This window comes from Nannobrachium achirus (assembly GCF_963921795.1).
Source record: "Nannobrachium achirus genome assembly, chromosome: 23".
NCBI lineage: Eukaryota > Metazoa > Chordata > Actinopteri > Myctophiformes > Myctophidae > Nannobrachium > Nannobrachium achirus.
In genome coordinates, this window is record NC_137830.1 from 9,219,040 (window position 1) to 9,241,607 (window position 22,568).

At 43.3% G+C, this 22,568-nt stretch overlaps 1 protein-coding gene across 1 annotated transcript in view; it reads left to right on the forward strand.

Moving 5' to 3' along the window:
- Positions 1 to 18,912, forward strand: part of LOC308308737 (NACHT, LRR and PYD domains-containing protein 3-like) — a gene marked incomplete at its 3' end in the record, with an annotated part of 31,844 nt that extends 12,932 nt beyond the window's left edge. The window contains exons 7-13 of the mRNA XM_080754191.1: positions 1,568 to 1,687; positions 2,287 to 2,410; positions 7,806 to 9,541; positions 12,161 to 12,326; positions 13,513 to 13,658; positions 14,504 to 14,528; positions 18,379 to 18,912. Coding sequence (XP_080610317.1) covers positions 1,568 to 1,687; positions 2,287 to 2,410; positions 7,806 to 9,541; positions 12,161 to 12,326; positions 13,513 to 13,658; positions 14,504 to 14,528; positions 18,379 to 18,912 — 2,851 coding nt within the window. The remainder of the gene's footprint in view (positions 1 to 1,567; positions 1,688 to 2,286; positions 2,411 to 7,805; positions 9,542 to 12,160; positions 12,327 to 13,512; positions 13,659 to 14,503; positions 14,529 to 18,378) is intronic.
- Positions 18,913 to 22,568: the final 3,656 nt, after the last annotated feature.

The window sequence follows — 22,568 nt, forward strand, 5'->3', positions numbered from 1 at the left end:
GTGGTGATATTATTTCTTTCTTATTTGTTCTTTGTCTTGTTACTGCAATGCTGTGCATTAAAAAAAAAAAAACATTCATACTTTTTTTTACAGATACGTTTTTCTAATTACAATGTTTATGTGTAATTTTTTTAAGCACATTGTTTGCGAGTAAAAAAAAAAGGCAAAGTACGAATCCGAAATAATATTGGCATTAAAACAATCCCTAAACCTAAACTTAACCCGAACCCTAACCTCTGCAGTAAAACTAACGCTGGTGAATGCTTACCTGGTGAATGTTAACCTGGTCGGACCAACAGGAGGTCTAACCAATGCTCAGTCCCCAATCCCCTCCACCACTACACCCCATGCTGTGATTATTTAAGTGGATTCATCAAAACTAGATTTTAGGTCTGTGATGGAAGGTGATTCTGTTTACATTTATTTAAAAAAAAACTGCCTAGCACGAGGACCCCCAGGTGCGAGGCCCTGTGCGACCGCAACATTTGCACTACCATTGCTGCGGCTCTGTGTGTGTGTGTGTGTGTGTGTGTGTGTGTGTGTGTGTGTGTGTGTGTGTGTGTGTGTGTGTGTGTGTGTGTGTGTGTGTGTGTGTGTGTGTGTGTGTGTGTGTGTGTGTGTGTGTGTGTAGCCAACACTTGTCTTCACCCAAAGAGGAAATAAACATGCTCTGAAATGTATTCTGGCTCTTTGTCCACACTAATTAAAGGACAACTTTGTTTTTTTACAACAAGGTTTCATATTTTAGATTGTAATTAGAAAAAAGAAAAAGTGAGTGTTAAAATGTTTTCATTTGCTTCGTTCTATTGTTTTATCACGTTTACCGTGCTAAAATGTGGGGCATGCATACGCATGGGGGCATGTGTACAAGTGGCTAAATGTCTTTTTAGACCCAATAAGCCAGCAGTTTCTTTATTGCTATTTACAGTAACACTTCTAGCCCCCATAAGTCACATCCAACCATGAAAGGTTGCGTTGTATCTTGGGAATGGGCTTATTCTGTGTAAAATGACATATTTAGCCACTTGTACGCATGCCCCCAACCACTGGAATAAGAATCTCTAAAACAATAGAAAGAAGTAAATGAAATCATCTTTTATATTCTTTAATTACAATCTAAAATATGAACCCTTGTTGTAAAAAACTAAAGTTGTCCTTTTTGCCCCCACTTTATATTTATTTAGCATCTTACTTCTTCCACATTCTTTGTGCTAGAAATTTAACTTTTTCAGCTTCATGCAGTTATTATTGCCTGTATTTTTCTTTTTACAATGTTTTATACTTTTTGAAAAGTTTAACTTAAGTCTTTGGCCTTCGGCCATCCGGCCTGGCAGAGGTAATAAAACAAAATCACACCCGGTGTAAAGTGAGCGGTGCTACTTATGAGTGTGTACATTTTCTACTGTACATATACTGTAATACACTTTGTGCATGCTTTACTACTTCATCTTGATATTATGCCGTGGTCTCACTCTTTGTACAAGGGCCTTTGAGTAAGTAACTTAAGATGTCCATAACAATCTATAACGACATTGTGTTCTCTTCTACTCTGTCTTTCACAACACAGTGGGCTGGATTTCAAATGCAACTCCATGGCTGTATTTCCTCTACTGGGACCAGTGTGGTCCAACAGGACACCATGGCTGTCCCCAATGTGGAGGGAGATCCAGAAAGATACCTGGACAACGTAAGACTGGATATAATTTACACTAATTAATGGGTAATAAGAAGTACCAAGTAAACAATAACTTTGGGAGCAGCAATTTGGTCTGCAGACTTTTTAATGAGTATAGGCCTATAGAGCGTCGGATGTGTGTGCCCTTTTGGCTGTGTTTTCAGCCGCTATCTTGACTTAATGTTAATAAGAGGTGCTAGGTGCTACAACATTCTGGTGTAGCACCCATGTAGAGACTTCTGCATGGTTGGTTTCAACATTCTGGTGTAGCACCCATGTAGAGACTTCTGCATGGTTGGTTTCAACATTCTAGTGTAGCACCCATGTAGAGACTTCTCAGATTCAGATTCAGATTACTTTATTAACCATTGTGTAATACACATAGGAATTTGCTTTGGCATACTACATTTTTGCATTCAAATCATTTTTCACATATAACATAAACATAAAAAACGAACAGATAGAGGCGGTGTGGAGGGGAGTGAAGGCGGGTGTGTGCGGGGGGAGGTGTGTATCTGCAAGTCATGATAGTCATGTGTTTATGCAAGTGTAGGCCTTTTTATCGGCTCCGGGAAGTGAACCAGGTCAAATTGTCTCTCCCGCGGTGTCAGGGCTGTGGAGACGTCCTTGACAGGCTGGAACAGTCCAGGAGACACAACAACAGGTGTCGAGGGTGGGAAGCACTCTTCAACAAGTTTCCTCTCTCGCAGGAGGAGTGCGGTGTTCAAGTTCAGGGTCAGTGTCCGGTCGTGAATTCGAGCGAGGGAATACAGAGGATTAGAGTATTCCCTCTAATGTCCATATTTTGCTGGCCCTCCTTGCGGTTCGGTGTTTCGCTCCATCAAGATGACAACGTCGCGCTTAAGTTCATTTAACGCAACAGTCTGGGCACACACAACCTTGTGGAGTTCGAATATCATGACGGGCAGTTTTGGGGCATGGTTGGTTTCAACATTCTGGTATAGCACCCATGTAGAGACTTGGGTTGCTGGGTTGGTTTCGGGGTCCAGTATTCACTGGCATTTAGGAGAACATACTCTACTGAAGAAGATGAGTTTGATTTGTTGGGGGAGGTTAGAGTTCCATACACTGGGGATGCCGTTCAGGGCCCTCCATGCAAGTTACTTCCTCACTTTAAGATCTTGCTGGGTTGAGTTGACCCATGAGCCTGCACCTGCAGGTACTTGAAGTCCTTGACTTACTTCAGATCAATGCCTCCTGTTGTTGTGATGGATGTTCTGATAGCATGTTAGGTGATCACCTCAGTTATTGTCCAACCGTGGCGCACTGTGACTCCACTCTGTTCAGGATCTCCTGTGCTTGTTCCACGTTGTTGGAGAGCAGGCCGATGTTGTCCGCATAGCATAGGCGGCGGGAGAGCCAAACGTTTGGCGAGGCTAACCCCCCTCCCCCCTTTTTTTCTTTTTTTTTCTCACACAATGGCAGAACGATGAGTTATTTAGCATAATTTGACCAATTTATACACAGCGTCAGGATGCAATTTGAAACGCCTGATCATGAAACATGATCTAATAATAACAAGCAATAGTATTAAAAAGCATAAAGATATCATAATAACAACAACAAAGTTTCAGTTTCAAAATCAAAAGGGAGGACATTTCGCCTATTAAGACCAGACCATGTTTAGGTCATTATGAAATAATATTGCTTTGCAAATCAGTAGCGGACGGTGCGTAAATGTGTCCGCTCTCTCCGTCTGTCTGTCTGTCTGTCCGTCTGTCTGTTCGTCTGTCCATCTGTCTGTCTCTCTCTCTCTCTTACTTTGAGCTGGTGTTGTGCGTGAGGCAGGCAGCTGGCTTTTCCTCCGAGGTGGAAAGTATGGTGACGTGAGGTTAGCTCCTGGCAGCTTCTGAATTACTTTGTTTATCTCTTGCTTTGTAAAAAAGACCTTATATCCATTTTGCTGTTTGAAATGAGCTCCAAATAGCGCCTTGGTGTTCGCTACAAAGCGATTGGCAGGTGGAAATTCAGAATACAGATGTTTACAAAAAAACTATGATGTGCTGCGCCGGTATCAGGATGTGATTGGCTACTCGGAGTTGAGATGCTTTTTATTTTTTTAACCTAAGCCTTTCTGAATTATCACCTGGTGGTCACTAGGGGGCTGCGCTGCTGCAGCAACAACACACAATAGCAGCCTATAATGCTGCCCACATATATTATATAATTTGCAAAATACCCAGCGTAGCATTTGGGAAGGCACAGCCTACCCTCGCCTTATTAACCCGCCGCCCGTGCCGCATAGTCCACGTCTGTCAAGACTACTGTGGCACTGTTGGCACTGCCAACGACGCAAACGACGTGACGCGATGTCCCACGAAACCAATCAAATAAATAAATAATAATAAAAGTTTTTTTGTGGGGCAGGACATTGCCATTTACCTCTAGGGCATCGCAGCGAAACCTCGCTCAAATAGAGACTCTGCGAGCGAAAAAAGGAGTGGTGGACAACGTCGCATCGTGCCGCGGCGTTGCTCGCGGTAGGTCAGGACATCCTTATTGAAACACATGTATTTTAATGAGATTTCATCACTCCTGGACCTCCACACACAGTATGTCAATGAACAGCATCTCTCTCTTATAGCTTTGCCACTGCTTGGGATGGGACAATATGAGCTCTCTGATCTACATGGAAAGTGTCTAGAGACATTTTTTTTGTGATTTAGCACTTTAATAAAATTAATTGGCGAGGACCCCTGAATGATATGTATTTGGCATTTTGGACCCCCTAAATGATATGTATTTGGCGAGGACCCCTAAATCAGGGTTCCCCAATAGGCGGCCCGCGGGCCATTTGCGGCCTGTGGCGGGGTTCTGTCTTGCCCCCACCCAACCCCAGTCAAAAATATATATATATATATTTTTCAAAAACATATTTTTGGGGGACTAGTGAAAGTTACAGTTATGGTCAGTGCATTATGAAACGTAAGCTTACCATAATCACAATAATCCTTCAATCATATTCAAGGGCTTTTGGAGAGAAATGAGACAGACTCTATTCACTTTTCGAGCACTGCAGAGGGAAGGTTTGTGTGTGTCTGTCCAGCTGATGCAAGTAAGTAGTTGACGGCCACTCGTTAACGCATCAAAGGAAGGCAATTACGGTATGTCTCTGTACTGTCAACTGGCTGCTGCTGGGCAGATGGGCCTATTTTCAAGCAGACTGGTTAATTGTTTTTTAACTTATTTTGTTTTAACTTTAACACATCGGGTGCCCACGGTGATTCAAGGGTTACCCTCGCAGGGGCCCACCGTCTCCATGGCAACACGTCATTTACGTACCTTCACGTCGTAGAAAAAGTATCCGTAATACGTTGAGTAAATGTAATCCAAGTATGTACAGTTTATTTTCACGATGATCTTTTCTTTCAGTCAGGACAGCTTTTTACGTGACACACACGCCACAGCGTGTGTCACGGGCGGTAGAAAGGTTCGCGTTTTGAATATGGTGATTGAAAAAGGAGAGGAATCCGCCATGTTACGTACCTCTGCGTTACTGGGAAAATAGTATCCATGATCCGAGTAAATGTAATCCCAGGATATCCTGTTTCTTTTTACGATAATGTTTTCTTTCAGTCAGGACCACGTTTTACTAAACCTGGGCCACAGCGTTTGTGTCACGGTAGGTAGAAAGGACCGCGCATTGAACATGATGATTGAAAAATCTAGAATAGGAGAAGAATCCGCTATGTTACGTTTCTCCGCCGAGACTCCGCATGGGAAAATACTAGTACTCGTCATGATACGTACTAGGATACATAGAGGGACGATAGAGTAGGAACAGAAGCTTGTGAGTGGCTGCAGGGAGACGGCACATGCTGGTCACGTGTACCGCGCTGCATTTTGGGAAATGTAGTGTTTTTCCCATATGGTTGGTGTTTGATCACCGTGGTAGATCCTTCATTGCGGTAGCAATGTACAGTAACTACAGTACAGTAAAACGCGTCAAACGCGTCGTGGGCACTGCGGCTGGGCCTCCAGAGACATCAAATTATTAGTATTAGAGCAGCAAAAACACTAGTATATCTTAACTGTCGCTGGAGTAGCGGGAACGCCGCTGCCACCTCCCGGCTTGGTACCCTAGACATAAGTCAGCCTTTGGGGAAAACTAATTGGGGAATCCCTAAATGATATGTATCTGGCCTTTTGGACCCTCTAAATGAAATGTATTTGGCCTTTTGGACCCCCTAAAAATCAGGGGTGGGCAACTTTGAGGATGGAGAGGGCCACTATATTTCCACACTCAGTCCAGAGGGCCATAATGCATACAGTGAAAGATAAAAAAACTAGCGGAGCTACAAGCTCAAAACGCTTTGCAGTGCGACGCGTTATGAGATTGTAGATCTGCTATTTTTGCTATTTTTTAGACAGTATGTTCTTCTGTTAACTGAAGTAATTAAAGCGGGTCATGTTTGCATGTTTGGAATTGTAACAGCTGAAAACAATACTATATCAGTATTCCGATATTAATCTGCGGGTCGCATTAAGTTGCCAGTTGCCCATAGCTATCCTGGTCAATGAAGTATACTAGCCCTTACCCGTTCAAAGATATGAGCTCTGAAATGATGTGCACCCCCCCCCCCCCTACCCCCCCCGCCCGCCCGCCTGCCCGCCCGCCCGCCCCCCCGCCCGCCTGCCCGCCTGCCCCCCCCCCCCCCCGTGTGTGTGTGTGTGTGTGTGTGTGTGTGTGTGTGTGTGTGTTTGTGTGTGTGTGTGCATGGGCTGAACAACAGCGCCCCTCCCTTAACATGTGTGGTCACAAAAGGTACTGTAGGCTAAATAGATATAGATACACCATAAAAATGCTAATATACAGCATATGATTTGTAAAAGTGACAAACGGGCTTCACAGTTATGTCAGGTGTGTTCATATGCTAATGGTGATGCGATTTCAGATCAATTGCTCCAGCCACTGAGGAGAAACGCTGTGACAGACAGACACTCACTCAGACACTCACTCAGACACTCACTCAGACAGACATTCGCAAAATTATATGTTTGATAGAGCAGGTGTCTTCAACAGGGGGTCCGGGATCCCTACGGGGTCCTTAGAGTTACTACAGGGGTCCACCAATTATTTGTGTGATGGGGAACATGAGCTTGAAGATCTGCTATTTTCTGAGAGTAGGTGTAGAGGGAAAAAGAGCAGAGCCAATGACAGTACAAAGGTTCACTGTCTGAAAACACATTAACATGAATCAAACATATTAATAGAACATATAATGTATGTCAAACAACTCTATGAAGCTATCTATGAAATCTATGTAAAAAGAGACAGTTTCTTACAATATACAGTAGGGGGTCCCTGCTACATCTACATGTCATGAGCTTGTAGATCTTCTATTTTGGCTGAATGTTCACCTAGATGTGGTTAAATAATTCTGATCTCACCTCGGTCACATTTTTATTTACACCCAGTACAGTGAGACCACTACCTCCAATGTCCTCCATTCACCTTGTCTGTAAGGCCTTGTCTGTAAGGCACATCACACACTCTGCTTCTTGTTTGATGTTGGAATGGAAAAAAGAGCAGATCAAGCTCACAACACACAGCATCACAGCACTTCCTGAGCTTGTATATCGGCGCTATTCATTGAAGGACAAAGTACAAAGGTTTTAAGTGGTTAATTAAATAATATAAGTTATTAAACTATCTATTATCTATATTATATTGTGTTCATCTCCACAGAGAGAGACTCAGAACCACAACGGAACAGAAGACATCCAGTCAAACCACAAGTGAACAAAGTAAGACTGGACACATTTAACACAAATTATTCTTTTCATATTGATTACTGAAATCTTTAAATAAATATCCACATTGTATTCCTGTATCAATGTCCAAATACCGAAGATTAACATATACTGTACATTTAGACAGAAACAAATGATCCAATGGTATTTATTGGAGGGTATAAGAAATAGTTTTAATGGTATTGTATATTATATGTAAAGTTATAAATTAACTTTAAATTGTTTAACATGTCTTCATTATCTTCTCAAAGCAGGTGTCAGTCCACTGGAGTATTTAAAGGTTTATAAGGTCGGTTTGAACCGTCTTGATCGTGTGACATACATCACTGAAGTGCCCTCCCTCAGCAGCATCTACACAGAGCTCTACCTCTCAGCGGGAGAGAGTGAAGGGGTTAATAACCAACATGAGGTCTGGCAGCTTGAGACAGCTTCCAAGAAGAAGACCCTCCATGACCAACCAATCATGTGCTCTGACATCTTTAAGCCGCTCCTCCTTGGCAGAGATAAACCCAACAGAAGAGTTCTGACCAAGGGCATCGCTGGCATTGGAAAAACCTTCTCTGTGCGTAAGTTCACTCTGGACTGGGCAAAGGGTTTGGAAAATCAAGATGTCATTCTCCTGGTTCCCTTCTCATTCCGGGAGCTGAACCTGGTCAGAGATGAGCAGCACAGTCTTCTCTCACTGATTCATCGTTTCCACCCTGAATTAAAGAAGGTCACAGCAGAGCAGCTCGCTGTCTGGAAGGTTGGCTTCATCTTTGATGGTCTGGATGAAAGCAGGTTTACGCTGAAATTCGAGAACATTGACATTGATTCTGATGTCTTCAACAACAATGACATTGTATCTGATGCCACAGTGACATCATCAGTGGACTTGCTGTTGACAAACCTCATAAAGGGGAATCTGCTCCCCTCAGCCCTCCTCTGGATAACTACCAGACCTGCAGCAGCCAATCAGATCCCTCCTGCATATGTTGACTTGGTGACAGAAGTACGAGGCTTCACAGACCCCCAGAAGGAGGAGTTTTTCAGGAAGAGATTCAGTGATGAGAAGCTGGCCAACAAAATCATCTCACACATGAAGACGTCAAAGAGCCTCCACATCATGTGTCACATCCCAGTCTTCTGTTGGATCACTGCTACCGTTCTGGAGGACATGTTGAAGACAGACGAGACAGAAAATCTGCCCAAGACCCAGACTGCGATGTACAGCCACTTCCTGTGGGTTCAGACCAAGAGGAAGTGGAAGAAGTACCATGAGAGTCATGATGTGAATCAACAGCAGCTAATGGAGGCTGACAGGGAAGTTCTTCTGAAGCTGGGCAGGCTGGCGTTTGAACATCTGGACAAAGGTAGCATGATGTTCTACCAAGAAGACCTGGAAGAGTGTGGTCTTGATGTGAAAGACGCGTCGCTGTGCTCAGGTGTATGCACGGAGATCTTCAAAGAAGAGACTGTTCAATCTAAGAGAAAGGTCTACAGCTTTGTTCATCTGAGCATCCAGGAGTTTCTGGCTGCAGTCTACCTGTTCCACTGTTACACACAGAGGAACAAGAGGCTATGGTCCAACTGGTTCACAAAGGGGAACATGAAGGTACTGAAGACATTCCTGGGAGTCGAGGTCGGTTCCTTGGATGAATTCCTGAAGAGAGCCTTTGAAAAATCCACAAAGAGTAAGAATGGCCACCTGGATCTCTTTGTCCGCTTCCTTCATGGCCTCTCACTGGAGTCCAACCAGCGTCTTTTAGGAGGGCTTCTGGATCAGACAGAGGACAGTCCTGAGAGCATCCAGAGAGCCATCGACAACCTGAAGAAGATGAATGATCAAAGGTTCTCTCCTGACAGATGTATCAACATCCTACACTGTTTGATGGAGATGAACGACCACTCACTGCATCAGGAGATCCAACAGTACCTGGAGTCAGGGGACGGATCAAAGACAGACCTGTCTGAGAGCCAGTGTTCAGCTTTGGCCCACATGCTGCTGACGTCAGAGGAGGTTCTGGATGAGTTGGACCTGGAAAAATACAGAACGGGAACCTGGGGGAAATCCAGACTGGTCCCAGCTGTGAGGAACACCAGAAAGGCTCGGTTAGTAGTGATGTTCATAGAAAACGTATTAGAAGAGAATCAATCTACCATCACACATAACATTATAAGTAGAAATGATGGTGACTGTAAAATGTCCAAAAATAATCAGGTCTCAAATAGTGACTGGTGGTATAGTGTGTATGTGCAAATAAAGCATATTCCTATTAACTATTTTACTGCCTATGACGAGCGCCCGTCACATGTCGCTCACTGCCACGGCGAGCGCTCGTCAAATCCTGATTTGAGCCATGGAACAGCTGGTGGGTGTCTGCGGGCTGTGAGTTGCCATAGCAACGACCGTGCACGTAGCCTGTAGTCATGTCACACACGCACGCACGCACGCACGCACACACACACACACACACACACACACACACACACACACACACACACACACACACACACACACACACACACACACACACACACACACACAAGCGGAAGGTTTCCTTTTCCTTTTTGAGGCCCTGCATCTACTTTTATCTGCTATGTGTTGATTTTAGGTGAAAGCAAGCCACATTCCACTAGCTCTATCTTTGCACTTTTCTTTTGACACTAAAAGACCTGCAGGCGTCTTTTTAAAAGAACTGAGCGGATGGATATAATGGAGGGATGTTATTCTATAAAATCTCAAAGGTTAGTGTTTTGCTGGCGTTGAACAGACAAGATGATTAGCTTAGCTTCTGCAGTAAAAGAGAAGATTAATACATTTTAATTGCCCTCTGTAACTAAAATAATAAATACCTTAAATATTGTATTCAGTTTAACCCTCTATAATTAGAGGTTAATTATAATCTCTGCCACGGCGGCTCCATTACAGCAGTTTTCTGTTTGATCGTTGAGGGCTGTGAAAAAAACAGACTTACAAGCTATCAACGCACTGCGTCATTGCGTGTCGACAGCTTACACATCTGTTCTTTTCGGCACATTTATAGAGATCTGGTGGTACGGGGACCACCAGATCTAGAGTCTCATTGGGACAGCACCTGCAATTAATGCAATTAATGAGGATTAAAGACGTCAATCAAACACCTGTGTGTGTGTGTGTGTGTGTGTGTGTGTGTGTGTGGGGGGGGGGGGGGGGGGGGGGGGGGGGGGGTTGGCAGAGCAGGCTCTGACATCAGTGGCATGAAGTAGGGGCTATCTGGCTACTTCTATTTCCAGTACAATTTCAAAATAAACGTGTTGAATGATCGATAGTATAAGAAAGGCTCTTGTTTTGAAATACGCTTCTGCGCACCGTTTATAGCGGAAATGGCTTTCAATGGACGCCCCATTTGATGGTCGTCCCTGTGCGACATGATCGTCCGTCGTGGACTCGTGGTGAAAACAACGCAGGCATAAGGAATATACAAACAAAACACCAAGACAAGACAACGTAGGCTATAAAGGCATTAAACCGCGTCCTCACATCCTCTTGGGTCACGGGCTAAAAAGTTTGGGAACCATGCTTGCTGTAGACAGTGGTGTAAAGCAGTGGTTCTCAGTGGTTCCCTTTTCAGGCTGTGACCCCCAAAATAATCATATTTAACCCCCACCATGACGAGCACTAAGAGAGGCATTACATTTTGTATAACACGGTTCTATTGTGAAAATAGCAGATCTACATGAGGCGTCGTGAGCATGTAGATCAGCTATTTTCACAATTCCTGCCACTGATATTTGACATTATGTCCCAAAAGGTTTGAGGCTAAATTACCACTCCTGAATAGAGAGCCTCTCTCATTTTTGAATGGCTCTCAGAGCATTTCAGCTGCAGTACCACCTTTGGCCTGAACTGCGCCACCCCCCCAAAAAAAAAAAAAACTTTTGGGGGGGGCCGAGCATCACTCCAGTGATGCTCGGCGGAACTCGCATATGGCTCGTTCCTGACCGCATCACTGTCGTGCAAATAATTCAGTTATCCCACACCCTCGAGTGTAATATTGCTTAATTATATTAAGCGGTTCTGTCGCCGTGTAGAACCGATTTTAACCGTTTTTTTTCTTTCTTTTTACTTTAAAAAATACGAATTTCCTGTGAAATGTGTGTGTGTGCACGTGTGTCTGACTGTGTGTGAGTGCGTGCGTACGTGTAGTTGTTGTGTGTTTGTCTTTAATGGTTATTTTATGTTCATAGGAGTTTTGTCATTCTTGGGTCAAGATCACTTGACCTTTGATGTTCAATGTTTTTAGGGCACAAAGGTCAAATGCCAGGACAGGAAGGTCATCAAATAAAACAATGATTTAAAGTCCACGGAAATAATTCATTTAACGCTTACTGCCATTTACGAGTATACTCGTTAATTGATGCGCGCACACACACACAGTCTCACACACACACACACACACACACACACACACACACACACACACACACACACACACACACACACACACACACACACACACACACACACACACACACACACACACAACCAGTTCAAATGTTCACATTTTGGCACCCCTGGTCTAAGTGGAAATGCTTTTGGCGCTGCGTTGACAATACAACCCTCACCATGTGATTTGATATTTGATTGATTTTTTTCATCATTTTTTGGGGGCATGTTTTCTTTCTCATAATACATTAACTTGATCTAATCCGTGTTGATCTCTGTTTTGACATATTCTACATTTACAGACTTGTTGGCTGTCGACTCGAAAAGCCAGATTATGAAATTGTGGCTTCAGCTCTCAGCTCTAATCCTTCACATCTAAGAGAATTGGATCTCAGTTATAACGACGTGGAGGATTCATTCATGGAACTCATCTCTGCTGGATTAAAGAGTCCACATTGTGAACTGGAGATACTGAGGTCAGATTAATTAACCAGCATTATTTAGATTACTTCTGTTTTATTATTTATTGTTTTATTATAATAAGAGGAGTGTGCATTAAGTTGACATCATGGTATCCCACAATGACTAGAATCATGATACGGTCAGAGTTTGTGTTGGTTAGTTCTCACTCTGGCATCACATCACAATGATACGGTACAGTAAATACAATATGTGATCCATCATGGCTGCTAGGGAATTATCACGTCCAGTTACACAATCTCATTGAGTGTCAAACTGGTGTAAACACAGACTGGAAGGTTTGCTGGTTCCCCAGCCCACCAGCACCAGCAGTCTGTTGTCTGTTTCATTTAGTCAATAAGGTTGATATCATAGTAACCCACACTGACTAGAAACAAGAATATGCCCATATATGGAGATCCCTGATGTCATCAATATTAAGTCCATAGCTTGGAATGCCCATATATGGACATATTGTGTGAGTCTCTGTGGTCTATAACATACATCTATGATGACAGACATCAGTCATATCCATATTCCAGAATAAAATTGTCCAACTTAAACCACCAACCGCAACTCGAAACACACTTGCAAGTGAATTCCGTCCTGTGCGAATTCCATCCTGCTCGACCCCACCCTTTAGGGCGAGGTCGCTTTTTCGCCCTTAGGCATTTTACTGGTTTATATATTATATGTACTTTTTAATAACTATATGTGATTACCATCTACTACTGTATACCTGGCAACTGCCCTGTCTGTCTGTCTGTCTGTCTGTCTGTCTGTCTGTCTGTCTGTCTGTCTGTCTGTCTGTCTGTCTGTCTGTCTGTCTGTCTGTTGTTAACATTATTCCTGCCTGCCTGTTCTTTCCATCTCTTTGGTCCCTCCTCCAAAACTCTGATAATCAATTCAGATATGTAATCTTTAATTACAGACTTGCTGGCTGTAACATCACACAGACAGGATTTGACATCCTGGTCTCAGCTCTCAGATCTAATCTTTCCCTTTTGAAAGAATTGGACATCAGTTTCAACTGCCTGCAGGAATCACAACTGGACCAACTCTCTGCTCTACTGAAGAGTGAAGAGTGTAGACTGCAGATCCTGGGGTAAATAAATAGTGTGTTTTCTCTCTGTGTGGATCTCTACTTGAACATCAACAGCACTTTGTTAAATATGGATTTCTCTGCAGGTTGTCAGGCTGTGGGCTCACAGAGGAAGGCTGTTCTTCTCTGGCTTCAGCTCTGACCTTCAACCCCTCCCATCTGAAACAGCTGGACTTGAACTTCAGCCACTTAGGAGGCTCTGGTCTGAAGAAGCTCTCTGCTGCACTGGAGACTCTGAAGTGAGTAGACTTGGACTGTGTCCATGTTGGTTAGTGCAGTGTTTCCCTTACAATGTTGAACTGGCTGGCCAGGTGGGAGGGGGTCTTCTTTGTTTTTATTTATTACATTTTATTTCAAAATTATAATTCAATTAAAAAATATGTGCGTTTCAAGTTTTGTCCCTTGGCTCACTTTATCAAAGTCAGTATGGAAGTCTGTAAATAAAAACTGCTGCACCGTGTTCTAGGAGAACAGATCTTTAGTGTGAGATGTAGGTCATTCCAAGAGGTTTGGACACTAAAACAAAACACTGTTTTTACCAGTTCAGTCTTTACTTTGGGACAATTAGAGCCAGATGATCATTTGATCCTATATGATCCATGGTTCTATTCATAGATTTAATATACAGTGGTAGTGTCCTATTTTCTAACATAGATTTAATATAGGCCTACAGTGATAGTGTCCTATATTCTAACATAGATTTAATATACAGTGATAGTGTCCTATATTCTAACATAGATTTAATATACAGTGATAGTGTCATATATTCTAACATAGATTTAATATACAGTGATAGTGTGCCAAAAATGGAGGAGACTTGATCTGTATCCTGAAACACTTCTTTACATTGTGTGTGTGTGTGTGTGTGTGTGTGTGTGTGTGTGTGTGTGTGTGTGTGTGTGTGTGTGTGTGTGTGTGTGTGTGTGTGTGTGTGTGTGTGTGTGTGTGTGTGTGTGTGTGTGTGTGTGTGTGTGTGTGTGTGTGTGTGAGAGAGACAGATATCAAAAGGAACAGAACATATATCAGGTAGTGGAGACAGTGTGTTAGACAGTCAGACATTGATTCATTGTTCTATTTCCTACAGTGTGAATCATTCAGGAGAACACTGGATTAAACCTCAACTCCTTGCAAGATGTGAGTGTCTGTCTGTCTGTCTGTCTGTCTGTCTGTCTGTCCGTCACATTGACATTTTATATACTATTTAATACTATTTTGGCCCCTCCCTCACTGTATTCAGGAGATATTATATAATACAAACCTTCAGCAATGTGTTTTAAAGGTGTTTAGTAACACAATCCAAAACATTGAAATTCAACCCCCCTCCAGGGCAGTGGTTCCCAAACTGGGGTTCAGGACCCCTAGAGAGACCATTTAAAACACAGTTCAATCACTGTGTGAAGTGGCAACAGGCTTAGCTCTTATTCAGCAGATAAAAAGTGTTGAGAAGTGTGGTGTTGCTGACCACATCCATAGAGGGGAGAGGGGGAACAGCCCAGGACCTCATGCTCCCCTCTACCCAGGTGAGGTGCACCCTAGTCCTGCTCCACTCCTCCACTCCATCCAGGAGGACCTCTGGAGGAACCAGAGGACCTCCAGGTGATCTGGACTCCTGAGGAGCAGTGTCTCCTAGGATTCAACAAACTAATAAAGATACTTTTTAATTTGACACGCTCCCACAAATATAGATTCTCACACAAAACAAGGCTTTGTGACGAGCAGGAAAAGTGGGCGTGGCTGTTCCCGCTGCCCTAGGGGAGTTTCAACCTTTTGAAATGTGTTACTAGACATCTTTACAAACACATTAGTGAGGAAATGTCTTGAGAAGGAATTTATTCCATGTTTGGAATTTTTTCTGTCTTGACAACCAGTGGTGGACAAAGTATTTACTCGAGTAAATACTCAAGTATAAAAAATACAAATTACAACTACAGTACTTTTTAAATTTTGTATCAATGTATTGTTGTATTGAAATGAAGAACATTTCACCAAAACTAAATGCATTAAAACGGAACTGTCTAAATACAGTGAAAATAGCCGATCTACAACCTCACAACGTCTGTCTGTCTGTCGTGTTTGTTGCATTGCAACATGTTGTAAGCTTGAAGATCTGCTGTTTTAGAATTATGAATACAGAATAGGTTCACTAGGGTTGAATTGGTTAATTAGACCTGCAATCAGGAACTGATTTTAATTAATAAAATGTTATTTTAATGATATTTATTTTATATGTTAAACACTTAAACCCACGTCACTGACTGGAGTTCCTCAGGGCTCTGAAAAATATCAGATCTACAAGCTCACAAGCACAAATGGTTCCTCAAAGAACCTTCTTTGAGCCATTAACCATTTAAACCCTGCGTCCCAATGTTGGACATGTCTTGATACGTGAACATTCATCGTAAATAGCAGATCTACAAGCTTACAACACATCCTGCTACGACTATTTTGGAAACTGAGCAGACCAAGTCTAGAGCCCTGGGAGACACCGGTCGATGAAGGGTTAAAGTGGTTGATTGGTTCTTTATAGCATAGGTTCTCAAAGTGTGGTCCGGGGACCCCCAGGGGTCCTTAGGGGGTTCCAGGGGGTCCTCAGCAAAATGTTTAATACAGCATTTCACTCACTTGAACCACTTTATCCATGTTTTACACGTTTGACTATTTAACACATTTAGAGCTAGAAAACATCTGTGCTCCAAATGCGTCACTTCACGCCATGTTTGGAGCTTGTAGATCTGCTACTTTAGGTTCTTTTGTGTAATGCTGTAGTATGATCAAGTACAGTAGGGGGCGCTAACTTAGGAAAAATCACAAAAAGTTAGAATCTGGAGAAAAGAGTTTTCTGACATTCCTTGTTGCTTGTTGATAAAGATCTAATCTAAAATTACACAGATGTTTTATAGCTCTAAATGTGTTAACTCTTTGAGCACCAGCGCCCTCTAGGGGCCAAAGAATGCCAGCGCATCTCTCATAGGCGAGCGCTTTAGCTTCCAGGACTTCAGCTTCCAGGACCTGACGTGCTCACGTTGATGCATGCCATGGAAATGTCCCGGATGAAGATGCTAACAGAATGGCTATTCCCATTTTGTCATCTAAAAGATCATTTTTGGGCGATTTCGCCGTAAATAAACCTCGCGCCGCTTTCCTAAAACACAAAAAAGAGATATAAGCCTTTAAAGATGCGGCCTTTCATTGGATTAGGCGGAGATTGGCGATTGCTTTCGCAAATTACGGCCGGCCGTTGTTAGCTTTCGGCTAGTAGCTACAAAAATCAAGCCAGGCTTCAGAAGGCCTCTTATCATTTTATTCATTTAATTAAATTAAGCCGAACTACTTCGGGATCGGCACACTCGTGTACTCATCGGAAGCGGCGCCGAACATCGGGTGAACATTGGGGAGCTCAAAAATGTATTTTAAACCATTTTTAACTAGTTCACAGCCAAATCGCCAAACGTCGCCATTTTGAGGAGGGTGAGGCAGCCAGATCGCCCAACGTCGCCTTGGGGATCATTTTCTGATCATTTTGGTATTTTTTTGACATTTTTTGAGCTATAAATGACCTTTCTAGCTTAATTTTAGTCTAAAGTTACATATTCGAAGGAAGTGACATCATCGATGACGTAACCCGGAAGTCGTTCGGCCATAACATAGAATGGGCCTTTTTACAGCATTGAATGTTGACGTTTTTCTTATCAAACTTTACCATTTTTAGACCGATTTTCATTCGGAAAAAAATGGCTGGACTGACAGATTGGTCACTCAAGAGCAAAAACGAGTGTAAATGGCGTGCGCACGACGTTCGGATCGTGTTTTATAGCTCCCGTTCGGCGGACCGGGAGACATAATGGCCGCCAATGGGCGCCGCCATTATGGGTCTACTGCTGTCCACTCGCTAGTCCAGACTCTAGGAGATTATCGTTGGGCACACTCTAGTGGATAGTACTAGTACTACATTCAACAACAATATGATCCCTGTTGGGTTAGATTAAAGCTAACTTGGAAATTAATAAAATTCCTGGCAGTATAGGCGCACAAGCCTATTGTAAATGGCTGGGAGAGAGTTAATGGAATATATCGTCGGACAGAGTAGAATGGCTAACTGGCTAGCGGCTAGCGAGCCAGGACCACCCACGACTCTACAAGCAGCTCGGGGTAAGTGAATTAATAAAAAAAAGATTGTATTGGATTGAAATAAAGCCGAACTAGTTCGGGATCGGCACCAGATGAGTTAAATAGCCAACGTGTAAAATATGGATGAAGTGGTTCAAATGAGTGTGATGCTGTATTAACACATTAGGTCTGCATATCTACAAGATCACAACACATCACTTGGTGCCGTGCTGCGAGCTTGTAGACCTGCTATTTTTGAAAGAATTATGAAAATATGATTATTGTGTGTGTGTGTGTGTGTGTGTGTGTGTGTGTCATGGACTCCCATCTGAAAAGAGTTTGTGGCAGAGACTCCGCCTTTCCAAGATATTTTGAAAATAGATGATCTACAAGCTCACAACACATTGTGATGCAACGCGTTGTGAGCTCGTTTATTGTCAAATATATACAGTAAATGTTTAAAGTGGTTACACTTATTTTGATGCTATATACATGAATGTTGCTGGGGACCCCCTGGAACCCCCTCAAGGACCCCTGGGGGTCCCCAGACCCCACTCTGAGAACCACTGTATTCATGATCTATAAATCTGTACCAACATACATGTTTGTACATGTCGCTATGGAAACCAAACCATATTGATTCTATAAACACCCCCCCCCCAACAAAAACAAAACAAAAAAAAACACCACACCTGTTCCTGATTATTACCGTGTGTGCGTGTGTGCGTGTGTGTGTGTGTGTGTGTGTGTGTGTGAGTGTGTGTGTGTGTGTGCGTGCGTGCGTGTCACTCAGTGAGGGATGTTTTTAATGTTTACTGTGTTGTTTTCTCATCAGATTCACATCGTCTCACACTGGACACAAACACAGCAAGCAGATTCCTCTCTCTGTCTGAGAACAACCGGAAGGCGACTCGGGTGAAACAGCGTCATTCATATCCTGATCATCCAGACAGGTTTGATGGACAGGTCAATGTTCTGTGTACAGAGGGTCTGACTGGACGCTGTTACTGGGAGGTAGAGAGGAGTGGAGGGGTTTCTATAGGAGTGACCTACAGAGGAATCAGTAGGAAAGGAAAGGGTGAGGACTGTAGGCTTGGATTCAATAAAATGTCCTGGAGACTCACCTGTAGTGATGGTAACAGATACTATGTCACACACGATAGTAAGGACACTTTCCTTCCTGATCGTCCCTCTGACTCCAACAGAGTAGCAGTGTATCTGGACCATCCTGAAGGGACTCTGTCCTTCTATGAAGTGTCCTCAGACACATTGACACACCTCTACACCGTCCAGACCACATTTACTGAACCTCTCTATGCTGGCTTTGGGTTTGAACCTGACTCCTCTGTGTCTCTGTGTGAGGACAGACTGATAGACAGGGTGTGAGGACAGACAGACAGACAGGGTGTTGTTTCATTATGTAACAATTAGGATCAGGTGTAGTGGGGGGGGTGTTACATAATCAACATGGTTTGGTTTCCATTGCGATGGGGGCGGCTAACACATTTAAACATGAATATTGTACAGATGTATAGATCATAAATACAGTGATTCTCAAAGTGGGGTTGACGTATCTTAGAGTCTATATGAGTTCAACTATTTACTCAACTTTGTTGCTTGGAGAGGAGATGTTAAGAAACAGAGTAGCCACAGACAGGCAAAGATGTTGAGGTGATCAGAGTTTCCAGGTTTATTGCATAGTATGAAGCCCACAGGCCTAAGCCCACAGAACAACCGGTCAGCCTGCCGGCCTCCCGGGAAATGCACCCCGTACATACAAATTCTATGGTCTTTTTAAAGCACATGAAGGCGGACCCCTTCATTTGTCCAGACAGGCTGAGTAAATTAGCATCTGCTTGTGGCCAGCTGGCCTCTGACCCAAAGGGCCTTTGTTGACTGTAAACACCTTTCAATAGCTAAACACAGCAGGGGACATTCCTACACAAAGACAGTGGCCTGGGACTTCTGCCCCACCCAGGAGGTGAATGCAAATAGGCCCTTTTGGTGTTGTGGGAGACAGGCAGACAGACAGACTTGGTTGAGTACCCCAATGCAAACAACAGCAGTTTGATCCGTACAGTAAGTACAAAATATGTGAGATATGGTTTCACAGGATACCGCATTCCTCCCTAATATCACAGACACCTGTGATATTCACAATAACAATGAAACCATATTCATATAAATAAGTGAAAAAAAACATAAAAATAAGAAAAATACAGTTCGACATACTAACTACAGATTTAAGATTACATAGTGTGGTTACAGCTTGAATTACATCAATATAATTTCATTCAGTGTGACGGATCTTTGTTTCCTCTTATCTGAAATGTAAAAACATTACTTCCTATAACGTTGCCACACCCATACCAGACTTTCAAAGGAATACATAAAATCCTCTATTAACACTGAAATATCCCTCTTAACGTAGTCACAATTATAACCAATACATGACCTAGAAATGGTGGTTTACAATGATACACAAATACATACAAACAATTGTTGATAATAGCTTATTGGCTTTCCTAAACCGAATGAATGCCAAATGATGAACTCTAACACTTATTTGACCATATTCAGACAAAAATAAAAAGAGACAAGACGTGACAATCAATAATTCAGGAAAAAACTTGAATTTGTTCTTGGCATCTTGTGGTAATCCACAAGATGCCAAGAACAAATTCAAGTTTTTTACTACCAACTGGCTCATCTCGTTTGAACTGAAATACCTTCAACACCACAGAAACCTGACGTATGCCTAATAATTGTGTCTAAAACAGAACCTCTTTGACGTGTTTTTCACTACTGACAATTTAAGAAATATTAGATCAAATCCATTTTACTTAAAAACACTGCGCTTCAAAGTTGAGACGTAACATGATACATATAATAAACACAGTCATACATAATAAAAAAGTCCGGTGAAAATAAAGAATAATAATAAAACAGAGGAGTACTGACCGCGCGGCCGTTCTAGCATTGTAAGCAATGTACACTCAAGCGTTGCCGTACCGTGTCTTACCTCTCCAGCGAAACCTCCTCTGACGTCTCTCCCGGGAAACGCAGAATTTAGGCCGTAAAATAAAAAATAATCACAAAATTTCGTGGCAAATATGCCTTTAAGATCTAGTATAGGGACTCCGATTAACACGTTGCAGTCCGAAATAGAATGGGGGTTGGTAGATTAGCCGTGAAATTTCTATTATTGTATTGTGATCTGAGACATAATATTATGTTTATAAACATGACCCCGCAGCCCCTCCATCTTGAACAGCGCCGCTGTTTTTTCTTTTTTTTTTCCCCCCAGGCCAGTAACTCACCATGATTTTCTCGATCTCCGTTGGGATAGAATGGGGGTTTTGGCCGATCGTCGATGTCCCCGTGCGTTTCGCGTGCGCGATCCTTTCACGTAAATGTCCCCGCAAATAGTCCATGTGTGACTGAAGAACAGACCTGAAAAGTTTCGCTAGCATAGCCCCAAGCATGGCTGCAGGAGGAGCTCGAGTGTGTAGACAGTAAACGGATGGGTGGAAGGTGCCTTGGAGAAGGAGAGGCGCTGACGTCACCTCTGCTTCATGCACGGTCTGCATGAGCCATCAGTGCACGAGTGGTGACTAGGGAAGGTTAGACGATCGCCGATTTTCGGATCAAAAGCTTTTATTCCGGTTTTAAAGACAAAGTCCGGGAATGTGCGACGTGGCTGAGAGTCCCTGGGGGGATGTGCGATATAGTGCGGTTTTAACATTAAGGGGCTCCCCTTGGCTTAGAAGGTGTTAATGGACCCCATGTTCATTAGCTTAGCTCAAAATCAACAAAAACATGAAATACATACATACATTTAACTGATTATTACATGATATTGAATTAAAAATAATTGACCTCTTTGTATATGTCGCTCTGTAGTCTTCTTACAAAAATGTCCTTGTCTCACCTACTGCCGCTGTGTGGCATGTTCACGTTGAAAGGGTCCAACACCTCCCTTGGCCCTGCATGGCCTTGGTGGGTGATGCGCTGTAGGACAGACAGCCAGGCAAGAAAGCCCTTGATCCCGGGTGAACGAAAATCACCGGACCTCCCTCGGCGCTCAGCTGCATGCTGCTATTGTTTATTGTTCACGAAAAGTTTTTACTGTCCGACTGGATCCACGACTGGATCACCTCTTCTCCCCCCTGCGGTGAACCAGACCTGGATTCACCGCACTTTTTCTTCCTTCCAACATCACAGAGGTCCATCTGTGAGGCCACGAAGCGTAGCATCACCACAGCCATGCGCTGCGAGGTCCCTGGCTTGCAGATGAGTTGAGGCAGCTGCTGCCGCCGTGGACATCTCTCACCCGCACGGCGTCCTCCGTCGCGTTGTCCTCCGACGTTGCTGCGGTCATCATCGCTGTTGTTGCGTGGACATCGTTGCCGCGGTCTGCGGGTTCCTCACGTTGCCGCCCGTCTGTCCTCCTCCCTCGACCATCAAGGCGCTCGTTGACACTGAAGCTACAGCTCCTCAAAAAACCTTCCTCCGTCGAACGCAACAAAGAGGAAAATAGGAAAAAACACACAGCTCTTCCACGGTCCCGAGTCCTTTGACAAAAACGACGCACAAATCAAAATCCTGCCTTCATAGTAAGCCAAAATAGAAAACTCACCACAGGAAAAATACCTGGCGTAGATTAGTACCCATATTTGAGCCCCCACTATTTATGACGTATCTTAGAGTCTATATGAGTTCAACTATTTACTCAACTTTGTTGCTTGGAGAGGAGATGTTAAGAAACAGAGTAGCCGGCGATCAGGAACACAGACAGGCAAAGATGTTGAGATGATCAGAGTTTCCAGGTTTATTGCATAGTATGAAGCCCACAGGCCTAAGCCCACAGAACAACCGGTCAGCCTGCCGGCCTCCCGGGAAATGCACCCCGTACATACAAATTCTATGGTCTTTTTAAAGCACATGAAGGCGGACCCCTTCATTTGTCCAGACGGGCTGAGTAAATTAGCATCTGCTTGTGGCCAGCTGGCCTCTGACCCAAAGGGCCTTTGTTGACTGTA